The sequence below is a fragment of the Ursus americanus genome, chromosome 4 (assembly GCF_024610735.1).
Source record: "Ursus americanus isolate L20-20 chromosome 4, mUrsAme1.1.p, whole genome shotgun sequence".
NCBI classification, from domain to species: Eukaryota; Metazoa; Chordata; class Mammalia; order Carnivora; family Ursidae; genus Ursus; species Ursus americanus.
The window spans coordinates 9,186,319-9,202,273 of NC_142130.1; the positions used below are offsets into that span (position 1 = coordinate 9,186,319).

The 15,955-nt window shown below is 37.1% G+C and overlaps 1 protein-coding gene across 1 annotated transcript in view; it reads left to right on the forward strand.

Annotated features, from left to right (window-relative positions):
* The window catches only part of PRKCI (protein kinase C iota), a 75,883-nt gene that overhangs the window by 34,688 nt on the left and 25,240 nt on the right, over positions 1 to 15,955 (forward strand). The window contains exons 3-8 of the mRNA XM_045788628.2: positions 3,992 to 4,081; positions 5,728 to 5,778; positions 9,012 to 9,097; positions 10,656 to 10,796; positions 14,126 to 14,180; positions 15,474 to 15,532. Of these exons, the coding sequence (XP_045644584.1) occupies positions 3,992 to 4,081; positions 5,728 to 5,778; positions 9,012 to 9,097; positions 10,656 to 10,796; positions 14,126 to 14,180; positions 15,474 to 15,532 (482 nt within the window). The remainder of the gene's footprint in view (positions 1 to 3,991; positions 4,082 to 5,727; positions 5,779 to 9,011; positions 9,098 to 10,655; positions 10,797 to 14,125; positions 14,181 to 15,473; positions 15,533 to 15,955) is intronic.

Genomic DNA, 15,955 nt, shown 5'->3' on the forward strand with positions numbered 1-15,955 from the left:
CTCCCTATAGATCAGTCTAAAGAGCATGATCCCCCCCAAAATTCTAATAGGACTTTTAAAAAACTGACAGTTTCATTTGGAAAAATAAACAGGAAAATTCTGAAAACGGAAATGTAAAGAAGGAAGAATTTTCTTAATTTTTATGTTGAAAAACACCATAATCACAGACATAAGAATAGTTACAACTGACAGAAAATATTTGTAACTTTTCCAAAGGATTGCTATATCTAATATAAAATAATTAAGTAAAAAAAGTGAAAAATCTACTTAAAGAAATGTAGATAGCTAATTCATAAATGACCAAAAAAAGCTCAAAAATTACTAATAATTAAAAAAACCAAAGATTTAAAAATAAGACATTTTCACTACATGATTTGAAGATATTTAAAATTTAATAATTATTTGTAGGTAGTTAGGAAAGATACCCTGTTGTGTATATGATAACCTTTTGAAGTTCCTGTCATTCTAAATTTTGGAATAATTGTCAAAATTTTAAATGGGGGCACTTTATTTTTTTGAAAGTTTTATTTTAGAGAAAGAAAGAGAGAGCACAACAAGCAGGGAGAGGGGCAGACAGGAAGAGAGACGGATAGGGAGAGAATCCCAAGCAGACTCTACACTGAGCGTGGAGCCCGTCACATGGCTGGATCTCACAACCCCGAGATCGTGACTTGAGCCGAAACCAACAGTAGGACATTTAACCAACTGAGCCACCCATATGCCCCACATGGACACACTTTAATCAATCCTACTTTTAGGAAATCATCATGAGAAGTTACTCAAACACTCAAATACTTCAAGAATATTTGCTTTATTATTCACTAATAAAAAAGACTGAAGTACTGATACATGGTACAACATGGATGAACCTTGAAAACATGCTCAGGGGAAAAAAGACAGACATGAAAGACCACATATTGTGTGATTCCGTTTATATCAAATGTCCAGAAAAGGCAAAAATATAGATACTGAAAATAGATTAGTGGTTGCCTAGGTCTGGCAGTAGGAGGAGAGGTTGGGGGGAAATGGAGAGTGACCGCTGTGGGCAAGGGGCTTTTTTGAGGAGGTAATGAAAATGTTCTAAAATTGATTGTATTGATAGTTGACAGCACTGTGAACATAAAACCATTGTACAGTTCAAACGAGGAAGTTGGATGCTATGTGAATTATATCTCAATAAAGCCATTATTAAAATTAGGTTATCTTTAGACTTTTCCTAAAATGTGAAATATTATCTCCTTAGGTAAGGCTGTTCAGAAGAGGTGGCCTTTGTCCTGGGTCTTGTAAAGATCCACGGAATTTCAAGATTCAGCCTCAAAGATGATAGTAAGGTGTTGGTTCCGTAACAACTCACCTCAAAGTGGAGTAGCTTTAAAAAAACCACCACTTTATTTTATAATCTCTCGCACTTCTGTGAGTTGACTGGCTCTGCTGGTCTCATGAGAGGTCTCTCGTGTAGTGGCCATCAGAGGGCAGCTGGGTCCGGAGTCACGTGGAGGCTCACCGGGGATGCTGGCGTAGTTGGTTCTCTCTCTCTCTCTGTAGTTTCATCGCAAGGAGGTGGTATCTCATTGATTTTCATTTTGTTAATGATTAGTGATGGTGAACATCTTTTCATGTGCTCATTGGCCATTCGTATCTCTTCTTTGGAGAAATGTTCAATTTTTTTCTTTCCTGTGCTTTTGGTGTCATATCTAAGAAGTCATTGCCAAATCCAATGTCATGAAGCTTTCTCCCTATGTTTTCTTCCATGGGTTTTATAGTTTTAGCACTTATATTTAAGTCTTTGATCCATTTTGAGTTAATTTTTGTTTATGGTATAAGATAAAAGTTCAACTTTATTCTTTTGCATATAGTTATGTTTGGATATTTTATAGTTAATTTTTGTTAGTCTTTATAGGTTTATAATGGTATTGTGATTATATTAAGAATTTTAATCTAGAGTTATAGGGATTTGTTCAGACTGATATGGTAGAAGGGAATAAGTGAGTGGAAATATAGGGGGAAGCCAGATTTGGTAATGTGTTTGAAAATTCCCAAAACGAGGGCCGCTTGGATGGCTCATTTGGTTAAGTATCTGAATCTTGATATCAGCTCGGATCTTGATCTCAGGGTCATAAGTTCAAGTCCCACGTTGGGCTCCACACTGGCAGTGGAGCCTACTTTTTAAAAAAAAAAAAAAAAGAAAGAAAAGAAAAAGAAAATTTCCAAAATAAAAGGTTAAAAAGGAGAGTTAGTAAACCAGAAGAATGGTGTTTAGAAACCTAGATGCGTGTTGGTGGAAGGATGGGGTAACTGGGTGACGGGCATTAAGGAGGGCACGTGATGTGATGAGCGCTGGGTATTATATGCAACTGATGAATCACTGAACTCTACATCTGAAACTAATGATACACTGTGTGTTAAGTAATTGAATTTAGATAAAATAAGTTAAAAAAAGAAATCTAGATGTAGGGTTTCTATAAATAGTAGGCAGCTTTGTTAGATGCCATAGAGAGGTCAGAGTAAAGACAGAAAAGGTGCTATGGATTTTAGCGGCTCTTTTCATGAGCTTGGATATAGCCATTTTAGTAGCGTGTACAGACTAAAACCTGTTAGCAGAATTTTGAGAGGATAGGAACATGGAGAAAGCAGGGTGGGGTCACTCTTGATATTAAGAAAAGTTATTACTGGTAAATCTAAAAGATTATAAGCCTCTGATTAAAATTACAAAAGAAAAGTATGAAGCCAAACATCAAAGGCCCTACCCTTTTTCTTCCCCTCTTCTCACTGACCCCCTTCAGTTTCAGTCTTGAGTTTGCTCTTGAGACATGTGGCTGCTGAATGAATGAATGGCACAGCAGGCTGAGCGTGAGGGAGATTATTGAAAGGCAGGCTCAGACCTGCCTTTCCCTGAGAAGAGCCAGTGGAAGGAAAGAAAAAATGAAAATGGACCTGAAGGGGACTAGTGGGATAAGGCCCAGAGAAGATAAAAGGAAGAGATTCGTTAAGGGATTCTCCAAGTTGGAGAAAGGTACAGAGGCGCTCATTTCTTTGAGACCAGAGGGAAGGAGATGGCTTTGTTTTTCTCTCTTGAGTAATAGACATAGTTGTCCGCTGAGAGTGACTGAGGTTTGGATACGGCTGGTGGCATCTTGTGTGCGGTCACATTTGGTGTAACCACAGGAATGAGCAAAAGCGTTGCAGTGTGGAGGCCCCAGCTCAGGCCCCAGCCACCATCAAAGTGAGTTTTCATTGAGGAATGCCATCATCTGGGGAGGTGTGCCATCTCACTGTTTGCCAGGGATGACTCAGTTCTTTGGCAGGTTGGCTAGGGAGCTGCTTCTCCCTTAGCCTTTCTGTGGGTAAGTTTACTAAAACGACGCATTCACGTTTGAAAGCGGCTCAGGCAGGACTGCTCTTCAGTCCAAAGTACTTGAGTAGTTCGGCTTCCTTTCTGTGAGCCTCTTGGGTGAGGAAAGGCTCTCAGGTGAAGGAAAAGTTTGACAAAATGATTACATGGAGACCCCTAACCAACCATATTACAGCAGTGAGACCACTTTCACTTCCTCCTTTGAAGATGTAGGTAACAAAAAGCTTGTCCCTGGCCATTAGTCATATTGTAGTAATAGTCCAAAGGTGGTCACGGTAGATGCCATTTGCTATATTTTGAATATATATGTTACTGAGAATTAAATGGTTTTTATATGTATCAAATTTGGTGTTGATGAGCCTCATGTAATATTCTGTAGAAATAGAAATGGAAGTTATGTTACCTACTTTAGAAAATAGAATTGTCTAAATAAATATCTAAAATTTGTCCTTGTCATATACTTCTGTGTCTGTGTGTGTATATATATGCATACATATATATATATAATTGTTTTTCTCAAGATTTTATATAACAGAAATTGTTTTTGCTCAAGATTTTATGTAATGGAAATTGCTTATTAAACAGTACATTTTAGAGGATTTAAAAAGTGAGCTTTCCTTTACTTTTTATATTTTTTAGGAGACCCGTGTACAGTATCATCTCAGTTGGAGTTAGAAGAAGCCTTTAGGCTTTATGAGCTAAACAAGGATTCTGAGCTCTTGATTCACGGTAAAGGAGTAGTCGTTTCTTAGTCTTCTAGAGCTATAATTTTTTTTTTTAAATAACCCTATATTCTTGATCATTTTAAAAAACATGATCCCGATGTCATTTTCTTAAACTCTGTCCCTCATTGCTATGTAATTGTTCATATTCAGTAGTTTCTCAAATGCTAGAGAAAATAAAATCAATTTTCTTACCATCTTAGGAAATTTGTTATTTGAGTATGCCTTTGTGGATATTAAACTGATCATCTCTCAAGTGTTTCACAGCCGAGTTTAGGAGAGAATTTAAAATTGAGTGCCTAGTAGAATTCTCCTAAGCCATTCCCTTGCAGCTTTGTAATGTATGCAGATAATGATCTCCAAAGAGAAGGTATCAGAAATGTCCGTTCTTTTATTTGAGGGTTAACAGTGAACTATTTACATAGTTATAGAGATTAGTGTGTGAAACATCAGCAAGCCCACAAGCTGGATAGTGGTGTAGAAGAAGAGACGAAACTCATCCATCATGTAATGGTGCGTTGTAGGCCTGGGTATACAATCTGGGTATTCTGCTTCCAAGTCTGTTCTTTTACTATGCTACCCCTCAAATTTTTTATGTCAAGTAAAACCCGCTTATATATCCCATTTCTTTGCAATTCATTGGCAATATTTCATGTAACATTTTTAGGAGACCTAGGGAACTCTTTAAAACTTGAACAAATAGAAATCGCCCGTAAGTATACTGAGTCAACACCTTGTTATTATTCCCTTGTACTTTTCTTTACAGTGTGTTTTTTAAAACTCAGTAGCTTAATATTTTTCTACCTTCTGAGTTTGACATAGTGCTCCTAACGGATCCATTATCTAATTTATTGAGGTTCTAGCAGACCAGAAGTCATCCATTTTTGGAGTCACCTCTTTCTAGAATAATACTACAATGAATGTTTAAAGAAGTGATTGATCAATAGTATTAAACAGTTTGTTTAAGTTTTCATTATTTTTATATCACGAATCTGTTTTCAGAAGTTAGCTTATATTTCAACTTTTAAGAATATATGAGGAACTATGCTTCCCATACTTTGTGTTTTTTTAAGCCATGTCCTTTTTTATGTCACCAACTACAAATAGTTGGCTAGTTCATAAATATACTGTGTTTATAAAAATGCCCTGAATTAGCATGTTTATAAATTTATAGTTCCTAAGATAAAACTTACATTTTTTGGAGTTGGGTACTCTTAGTGGTATAATTTTTTTCCAAAATTCAGTATACATCTTTTAAGAACTGTAATGGTTTATGTTCATATTTGTATACTTTTTGTAATTCAGTTTTAATTCTTCATTGTAGCAAACTTGACAGTACAACAAAGATTTAAGGAAATAGTTAAGGATTTCTCTAAGGACAAAAAAATCAATTAGTAACATAATAGGAACTAGCATGAATAATTTGAGCTTCTAATGCGTTTGTTTTTGGCCGTTTACTTTCATGAAAACTTCTTTCATATAACCTTGATAAATGAGTCCTTTGAAAAAATATTACTGGCCATATGCTAAGTATCTTGTGTCAAGAGAGGGTCAGGTTGAAATTCGGGTCAAGTTTTTGATATAGAATTTAAAATTCTATGTAATGTGTATGTTTTAAATTTGCTATATTAATTTTAGTTTCTTTTCTTTTAGTCTTCCCTTGTGTACCAGAACGTCCTGGAATGCCGTGTCCAGGAGAAGACAGTGAGTGTGTATATACTTCATATCTTTGAGTGCAGAGTTGTTTAGGGCACAATTGTACAAGTGAAAGGAAATCAGAAATAGAACTTTTAGTCCATTTGGTTTCTTTTCCATTCTTCAGCCTAATTTAGACTATCTTAGCAACTGCCTAAACTCTCTACTTTTGCCACATGAAGATCGGGCAGTTCTTAGCTGCAAGTTACTGACTTAAGTGTTGTGCATTTGAAAGGAGAATTAAGTGCACTTTCAGTCATGTTCCTTCCTGGCTCTTAATTTTGGAAATTTTCAAACTTACAAAGTTGAAACAACATTGAAAACAAGGACACAAAGATACCCTTTGCCTTCATTGACCAATTATTGACTTTTTCTGTGTTTGCTTTATTTCTGCATCTGTATGTGTTCACACATAGGCATACATGTATGTACGTAAGAAACATGCTTGTTTTTAAAATTTTTTAGTGTATCATTTGAAAGTAACATGATGCTTCCTCTCTAAATACTTGAGCATGTGTAATTAGAAATAGTTAGGGATTTTCTTTTGGATGTCGAGGCTGATGGTTACCATTAGTGAGAACTGAAGAGTCAAACAACTGGTCTGATGGAGCTTAAATATGTAAACTTATTTATGATCATCAGTTATTGCTTTTGATAGACAGTATAACTTATTAGTTGTGGATATTACTCATTTTCATTTGTGGTTTCTGTACATATCCATGGCTTTAGAAAGAATAGTGATAAGTGTTTTCCTTTGAAATAAATGAAATAGTTCTAAACTTTTAGTCCTGGGACTCTTTTTTTGTTTGAGAGAGAGAGAGAAAGAGCAAGAGAGCACAAGCAGGGGGGAGGGGGAGAGGGAGAGGAAGAAACAGGCTCCCCGCTGAGCAGGGAGCCTGATGTGGGGCTCAGTCCCAGGATCCTGGGGTCATGACCTGAGCCGAAGGTAGACGCTTAATTGACTGAGCCACCCAGGCATCCCCAGTTCTGTGACTCTTCCTGCAACTTGGTGAAAAGGAAAAATTAAAGAGCTATGAGTATTTATATAGAATTGAATGGGGGCCATGTACTGTATAGGAAGATGGGGAAATTTAAGGGAGTAGGTAGAACCCTGAAGCAATATCGAAAAATTTAGGTCTGGATTCAGCTAAGAATATTTTGCCATAGTTCCAATGATGGATGGATCAAAGACTGAGCCACCCAGGCACCCCTAGGTTCAGATATGGTTAACAGAAACTTTCTGCTTTGGTTACTCCTGACAGAATAAGTAAATAAGAATAAAAGCATCTGTATTTAAAGTTCCCTATTATGCTATCTTAAGATTTCTAATTCAGAGCATTTCAACTTGTTTTTTCTATCTTAATTTTAAATGGTAAACCCAGTGCTACATCTGCTTTAAAATATGAGTTTAGAAACCTAATGGAATCTTTCTACAGTATTAGCTATCACTGCGGAATATTAATATGAATGACTAATAGACAATATGTATAATCGTGATTGTCTTAACCAAAATTACATAGGTCAACTAGATTTGGTCTTAGGGAACCTCTTAGTTTGTTTAGAAAAAGTATTAATATAAAAACCATTGGATTAAAGATTAATGGGGAGGGGCACCTGGGTGGCTCATTTGATTAAGCCTCCGACTCTTGATTTGGCTCAGGTCTTGATCTCAGGGTTATGAGATTAGCCCCACCTTGGCTTAGTGCTGGGTACTAGCCTGCTTAAGATTCTCTCCCTCTCCCTGTCCCCCTCTCCCCCCTAAAAAAGAGAGAGAGAGAGAGAGATTAATGGGGAAGATAATATTCTTGTGGTTCCAAAGTGTCCTTTTTAGAGCATCTGTGAAAAGTAAAATGTACCCCTACAATGACGAGAACAAGTAGTCACTGCCTTTAACAGAGTGATTGAACACCAGTAGTGGGAGTCAGCAATCTGACTTTTGCGTATCTCTTGATGTGACACAATAAGCAATACATATCACCTATATATTATTTTTGCCAAAAGTATTTGATACTGATTCGAATGAGGAAATAGGCAAATCCAGAATGTAGGATATAAGACAGCTGCCCGGATTCTTTAAAAAAAAAAAAAAAAAATCAACATCACAAAGAATAAACAACAGCCGATATGGCAGCATGACTGTTTCTGCATACATTCAAGAGACAAAAAAGGTATAGTAACGAAGGGCAATGCTTGGATCTTGATCGGATCCTGCAGAGAAAAAGAAAGCTATCAAAGGTACTTTAAGGGCAAATAGGGCAATTTGCATATGAGCTGTCTCTTAGGTGATATTGAATTAATGTTGATTTTCTAAGACATGGTAATGGTATTAGGGTTAAGTAGAATTAGGGGAAACACCCTTAATCTATGGCAGTGAGTGGATATTTAGGTGTTTAAGGGTTAAGTGTTATGTCTGCAACTTACTTATAAATGATGTAGACGAAAAAGGCATCTGCAGAGAGGAGAGCAAAGGCGGCATAATGTTAGATATTGGTAAGTCTCCGTGAGGGAGGCAGCTGTCTATTCTGTTCTTTAAACTTTTCTGGGGGCTTAAAATTTTTCAAAGTTAAAGGTTGGGGGAAAAGTTTTTTTTTAAGCTTTTATTTATTTTGTGAGAGAGCGAGCAGGAGAGTGAGCAAGAGCGTTGGGTGGGGAAGGGGGGCCGAGGGAGAAGCGGACTCCCCGCTGAGCAGGGAGCCTGATATGGGACTTGATCCCAGGACCCCGGGATCATGACCTCAGCCGAAGGCAGATGCTTAACCGACTGAGCTACTCAGGCGCCTGAAGGTTGGGGGGAAAATTAAAAGACAGAAAAGCCTGAATAGTAACTTTTCATAGATTTTTACTCCATGGGCTTTGTTCTCATCTAGTCCCTTGATAAATCTGTTTTATTTTTTCACTTTCAGGTTTTTATCAGAATATTTTTTTTCTTGGGGCGCCTGGGTGGCACAGCGGTTGGGCGTCTGCCTTCGGCTCAGGGCGTGATCCCAGCGTTATGGGATCGAGCCCCACATCGGGCTCCTCCGCTATGAGCCTGCTTCTTCCTCTCCCACTCCCCCTGCTTGTGTTCCCTCTCTCGCTGACTGTCTCTATCTCTGTCGAATAAATAAATAAATCTTAAAAAAAAAAAAAAGAATATTTTTTTTCTTGAAGTGGATATCATGAAAAAATCACAGACTTAATTATAAAAAGGCTTTTATTCACACTTGCTCTTTTTCTTTTTTTAACCTTTTATCTCTCTTTAGAATCCATCTACCGCAGAGGCGCACGCCGCTGGAGAAAGCTTTATTGTGCAAATGGCCACACTTTTCAAGCTAAGCGTTTCAACAGGGTAAACCTTAGTTCATTAAATATTAATAATTTGAGATAATCTATTTTTTTCTCACTACTGTGAAAAAAAGGTAGTCTTGTTTTCCCTTTTATTTATTTTATTTTTTTAAAGATTAAGGTTTTCTTTTTTTTTTTTAAGATTTTATTTATTTATTTGACAGAGAGCGAGCGAGCACAAGTAGGGGGAGCAGCAGGCAAAGGGAGAAGGAGGGGGAGAAGTAGGTCCCCCCTGAGCAGGGAGCCTGATGCGGGGCTTGATCCCAGAACCCTGAGATCATGACCTGAGAGCTGAAGGCAGATGCTTAATGACTGAGCCACCCAGTCACCCCTTGTTTTCCCTTTTAAAGGAGTAAGTAGGGTGACAACATCCCCAGTTTCCCTGGGGCAGTATCCCTGTTATCTTGGGGTAATTTTTAATAGCATCTCCTTTCACTCTTAAAAACACCCCTGATTAAATTATATAGTTACCTTAGCTAAAAGAAAGTTGGCTTTTTTACTGTAATTCCAGACAACCGGAAAATAAGCAGTTTATTTTCCAAACCATTTCATGTAATTTTAACTTTCACTGTTGCAAAAATAATAATTGCAGACCACTTATCTAGCTTTTACTACGTACCAGATCCTTTTCCAAATGCTTGACGGATATTGACCCATTTAATCTTTACAACAACCTTGTGAGATAGGTACTATCTATTTCTGTTTTATAGATAAAAAAGCTGAGGTGTGGGGCGGTTTACTTGCCCAAGGTGACACAGCTAGGAAGTAGCAGAGCCAAGGTTTGAAAGAAGTCTGTTTCCAGAAGTCCATGTTTTTAACCACTCTCGGTAACTACAAATATGTGGACCCCATTTCCATTGTAAAACTAGTTTCATGTTCTGAATTCATTCATGTAAATAAAAGCTACGACCGGAGGTTCCCAAAATCCTTTTCCCAGTAGCACTGATATTTAAAAAGCTTTGAAATGAACAAATCACTTTAGGTATTGTTTTTTGAGAGAGCAGGGCTTTGGTTTGACCTCTGAATGATCTGGAAGGTTTATATTTGCTTGGGAGTCCTTGCATAGCTTTTTCTGCTGTATGTTTTTCAAGTTTAATTCACTTTTACTATTTTCAGTACTCCGAATTTATGGGAAGACCAAAAATTCTTGAACATATAACAGAAAACAATATGGTGGCAAATTTCACTCTTGTGACCATCATAGCTTTGGGAAAGTTATGTATGATAAAGGGAATTGAGTTAGAGAAGAAAGCCACTTGTTTTCACTTTTTTTTTTTTCTTTTTTTTGAGAGAGCGAGCAGGTTGGGGGGGGGGGTGCATGGGGAGGGCAGAGGCAGAGGAAGAGAGAATCCCAAGCAGGCTCCACACCCAGTGTGGAGCCCAATGCAGGGCTTGATTCCCACAACCCTGAGATCATGCCCTGAGCCAAGATCACGAGTCAGACGCTTAACTAACTGAGCCACCCAGGCGCCCCTTATTTTCACAATTTTATCAGCAAAGTGTTGGCAAATGATTATGACTTTTCATTTGTTAATAAAATACTGTTGAATTACCCTTTCCAGCGTGCCCACTGTGCCATCTGTACTGACCGAATATGGGGACTTGGACGTCAGGGATATAAGTGCATCAACTGCAAGCTCCTGGTTCATAAGAAGTGCCACAAACTTGTCACAATTGAATGTGGGCGGCATTCTATGCCACCGGTAAGACTCCGTTGTCTTTTTTTAATAGAACATTTTCAGTAACACTACTAGGACAGAGAGCTAAAACACAGAGGTGGTAAGGAATCGCAGTTGTTACAGAATGTAACTTTACAATCCAGTTGGTATATTGTGAATTTTGGAACTGTTATTATAAATTTGTTTATAGTATATGGTTAACTTCTTGATTTAATCTGCTACAAAATCATCTGGTCTAAATTAGGAAGAGGTCGGGAGAACTATTTAAAAGACTTTTCTCTCAGGATAAACTGATTAGTTTCTTGCTCGCATTGTTTTAGCACCTACAATAAACAGAGATCAGGGAAGAAGAGTCAGAGGCTTCCTGTTTGCTCTTTAAAGTGTGTGATTCCTGGGGAGTTCTTGAATTTAAAATTTTTATTTTCACTTTCTGTTTTAAATATACAATTACAACATGTTCATTATAGAAAAAATAGAGAATAAAGATAAATGAAAATTACGTAAAAATCCCCCATGAGATCTACTGTCTAAAGGTAATTGTCTTCTGGTGTATATCCTTCCAGAACTTTTTCTTTGCAAATTTATATGCATAAATGAAAAATGTTAAATGGAAAATTTCTATGTGGAAAATTTTAAGTATTTTTAAGATTAACTGTAGCAGTATAATGAACTTTCTTATACCAGTCACCCAGCTTCAGTAGGGTACCAGCTCTTGACCAGTTTTATTTCAGCTACACCCCTACCCATGTAACCTGCTCGCATCCTGTATTATTTTGAAAGAAATCCAAAAGCTAAGGACTCTTTAAAACCTAAAATGCAAATTCCTTAATCAAATATTCATCTAGGCAACATTCAAAACTTCAGTTGCCTCATAAACGTGAAAATACTGTTTTTAAAGCTTTCACTCTGAATCAGGATGTAAACGAAGCCCGTATTTGCAGCTGCCTGATGTGTGTCCTGGATAGTTTTTAACTGACTCTTCCCTCTCTCTCTCTCTCTCTCTTTCCCCCTCTTAAATTTTTTTTTTTTTTTTTAAAGATTTTATTTATTTATTCGACAGAGATAGAGACAGCCAGCGAGAGAGGGAACACAAGCAGGGGGAATGGGAGAGAAAGAAGCAGGCTCATAGCAGAAGAGCCTGATGTGGGGCTCGATCCCATAATGCTGGGATCACGCCCTGAGCCGAAGGCAGACGCTTAACCGCTGTGCCACCCAGGCGCCCCCCCCCTCTTAAATTTTAAGTGTAGAAGAATTTAGGTTGTCATTTGAAGTGTTTCGGTATTTTTCTCTTTGCTTCTCTGTGTTTAAAATGTTCCCCTGTCCTCTTTATTTTCTGTGTATTATAGTTGGATCTAGAAGTTTAGTTAGATTCCAGCTTTTCATTTTTGGTTTTTGTAGATTGTTTTTGAGATTGCTTCATAGAAGGGGGAGTGCTTATCAGAATGTACGTAATGTTTGATTGAGTCTCGTTCTGTTACATACTTTTTAACAAAAGTGAGCTCATACATATACTGTTTTCTAACCTGTTTTTTCACTTGACTATATTTTTTGGTCACTTTTCCATATCTGTCTATCCATCTCTTCATCAGTTTTAGCATATTTTGTTATATGTCTATGTCATGATTTACTTAACCTGTTCCCCATGATTGTACATTTGAGTTGTTTTCTACATTTTCCTGTAAAGAAAATTATAATGAACTTTCTGGTAGGTAAATCTTATTATTTCCTTAAGGATCCAGAAGTAAATTATTGGCTTAAAGGTTATGCATTTTTAAAAAGATCTGGATACCGGGGCCCTTGGGTGGCTCAGTCAGTTAAGCATCTGACTCTTGATTTTGCCTCAGGTCATGATCTCAGGGTTGTGAGATCCAGCCCCACATTGAGCTCTGGGTATGGAGGCTGCTTAGGATTCCCTCTCTGCCTCTCCCTCTGTCCCTCCCTATCCCACCTTAAAAAAAAAAAAAAAAAAGATCTGGGTGCATCTTTCTTAATTGTCTTCTAGAATGAGTATACCATGTTTATTCATAGTATCTTCTTTGGACATTGTGAATGAGGTTATTATTGGTGGCTCTATTACAATTATTTAGCTAGTTCATATAAGCTCAGGAGTGAGTTTGTCGTTAGGAAGGTGAAAATCCCATCTTAAGGAAAAAAACATGGCCAAAAATTGTGAACATAATTTATTTAGGTTACTGTTGATATTCTTGAGTATTTTTTTTTAAGATTTTATTTATTTATTTGATAGAGAGAGAGACAGCGAGAGAGGGAACACAAGCAGAGGGAGTGGGAGAGGGAGTGGGAGAGGGAGAAGCAGGCCTCCCGCCGAACGGGGAGCCCGATGCGGGACTCGATCCCAGGACCGTAGGATCATGACCTGGGCCAAAGGCAGATGCTTAAGAACTGAGCCACCGAGGTGCCCCTATTCTTGAGTATTCTTAGGTGTTGGAATGACCTGTGTAAATTTATAAATGTGGAAGGAAAGAGGGATTGGATTAGTGACTATATTGATAATCACTAAATGCATTGTAAAATCCAGGGGCCTGTCTTTAACACAGCCTTAAAATTATACCTGTGTAGGGGCGCCTGGCTGGCGCGGTCTGTAGAGCCTGCGACTCTTCATCTCGGAGCTGTGAGTTTGAGCCCCACGTTGGGTGTAGACATTACTTAAAAATAAAATCTTTAAAAAAAAAGTATAACTTAACTAATGCTCCTTCTCAACTTTTCCCTTTCTTGTTGGTATTCATTAAACCTGGGTCCAAGTTTAATGCATTAGTAACATTTTGGTTTGAATTAACATTTTTCCTGAGGTTATTGGCAGTGAGTTGGTTAAGTGAGTTTGTAGAAGATATTTCTTTTCCTTATTTGGGTCGCTGGCACCTTTAAGAATCTTCAGAAAAATAGAAAACCCACAAAATTTTAGTCTCACAGACCATCTTGAAGTTCATCTCTGGTCTCAGCTAAGGAACTTATGGACCAGGGACTCCCTTTGTCAAAGATGTCAAGTGAGTGTATGGTGCTCAAAGGAAGAATAGTGTAAAAGAGAAACAAAGTAGATAGAAGTTTAATTTGATTTCTAACTTCAAGAAATTACTGAAATTACTTTTCTGTTTCGTCTGTTGTCTGTAAAATGTGACTAATGTTACCTCATTCACAGGAGTATTGCATAATTTCTTATAATTAAATATAAATTTCATATAATTAAATATAGTAATGCAGTTTTCACTTAAGTTCTATTCTTTGACGTTTAAATTGTAACATGCCGTGTCTCATTGAAATAATGTTTCTGAATTCATAGTGGTGTTGGGATTTAGAAAGAACCCACTGAGTTACTGTGTCTTTGGAAATGTTTGTAGGAACCAATGATGCCCATGGACCAGTCATCCATGCATGCAGACCACGCACAGACAGGTAAGAATGATGCTGGTAGGAACCAGTGTTCATCGACAGAGTATCATTTAAAGACTTCTTCTGGTGACTCTTTAAGTTTAAAACCATTTATGTTCTTCCCAAATAAGTTAGTTAACCCGGTTTTGCTGTGGCACTATCAGTCATAATACTTAACATATGCCTTTGGCATTTTAAGAAGACGACTATGTACAACAAACGACTCTTTTCTCTACTTCAGATAATTTTCTTCTGAGACTTTTTTTTAAATTGCGCAAACCTAGTTTTTTCAACAATGAAAACACGTATGTGATTTTGTGGGTCATGTTGACTGTTTGGGTGATCTGTTTTTATTAAAAAGCTTTGTTATCAGACATAGAAATTATGTAAAAGATACAGAGACGCAGCATAAAATATTCAAAAAAGACGTGTGTGAGTCTTTTAGTGTGAGTCAAATAGATACAGACCTTAAATACGTATCTGTGACGTTTGGAGAGCGATTAGCAGGGCAGAGTATACTGATCTCGGATGAATCAAGAAAGGGAAGGTGAGGGGGTTTCTCTGAAAGGACAGAATGTACCTTCTTGTTCATACAAGAAGCTGGTTATATGAAACGTGGGCTTTTTTTGCCTGAAGCAGCTTTGAGGAATAGAAACCTAGAATTCAATCTTTGTCAGTTCTTTACTTGACCTGTATGGTACGGTACTTAGGAACATTTTGAGTATGAAGGAAGTGAAGAGTAAAAACCAAAGGCACCCTATCTCTGTGCCTTAGTCATACTAAAATAATTGAATGTTTAGGGGCGCCTGGGTGGCTCAGTCGTTAAGCGTCTGCCTTCGGCTCAGGGCGTGATCCCGGCGTTATGGGATCGAGCCCCACATCAGGCTCCTCCGCTATGAGCCTGCTTCTTCCTCTCCCACTCCCCCTGCTTGTGTTCCCTCTCTCGCTGGCTGTCTCTATCTCTGTCAAATAAATAAATAAAATCTTTAAAAAAAACATAAAATAATTGAATGTTTATAGAGTCACCCTTATAGAAAGAATTAGTTTGTGAAGAGAAATATTTTTAAAATACCAAAAATATTTGTTAGAATCAGTACTTGGCTGCTAATTGGTTCTTGCTCTCATTAAAGATGAGGATTTAACTCATAAATACATACAAGTTATTACTAGTAGGACAGATACTCAATTTTAAATAATGAAAACTTATTCCGAAATAAAAACTTAAATCAAATTATGAGTACATTTTAAGTCAAACTCAGTTAATGGATGCTATGTTTTTCTCCCACCCCCCCCCCACATTTGGGATTGGGTTTTCAGTAATTCCATATAATCCTTCAAGTCATGAGAGTTTGGACCAAGTTGGTGAAGAAAAGGAGGTAAGATAATTAAGTTTTATTGTATATTACATCATCAGCTTTTTAATAAGACTTAACAGTTTAAAAATATGACAACTAACTTGCTTGGATTTTAAATCATAATGGTAAAATGCAGGAATGCTGTTTAATGATGCTAAGAGTTTTATTCTGATTTAATCTAATCATTATTAATTTCATTTAAATTAAATCTGGTGAGATAACCCCCCCTTTTTTTTTTAACCAGAGAAAATCAAATTTAATAGCATACAGGGATAACTTATTTCATCTTGAGATAGCATAACCTGAACAATATAATTAAGAATGAGATTTAGAATACTTGGTAGTATTGTTAAGATATATTCTAACTCCTTCCATTTTATGGGCTAATTGTTTATTTAAAGTATAAATGATTAAGCATCTTAACTACTATTTTTTCTATTAAAC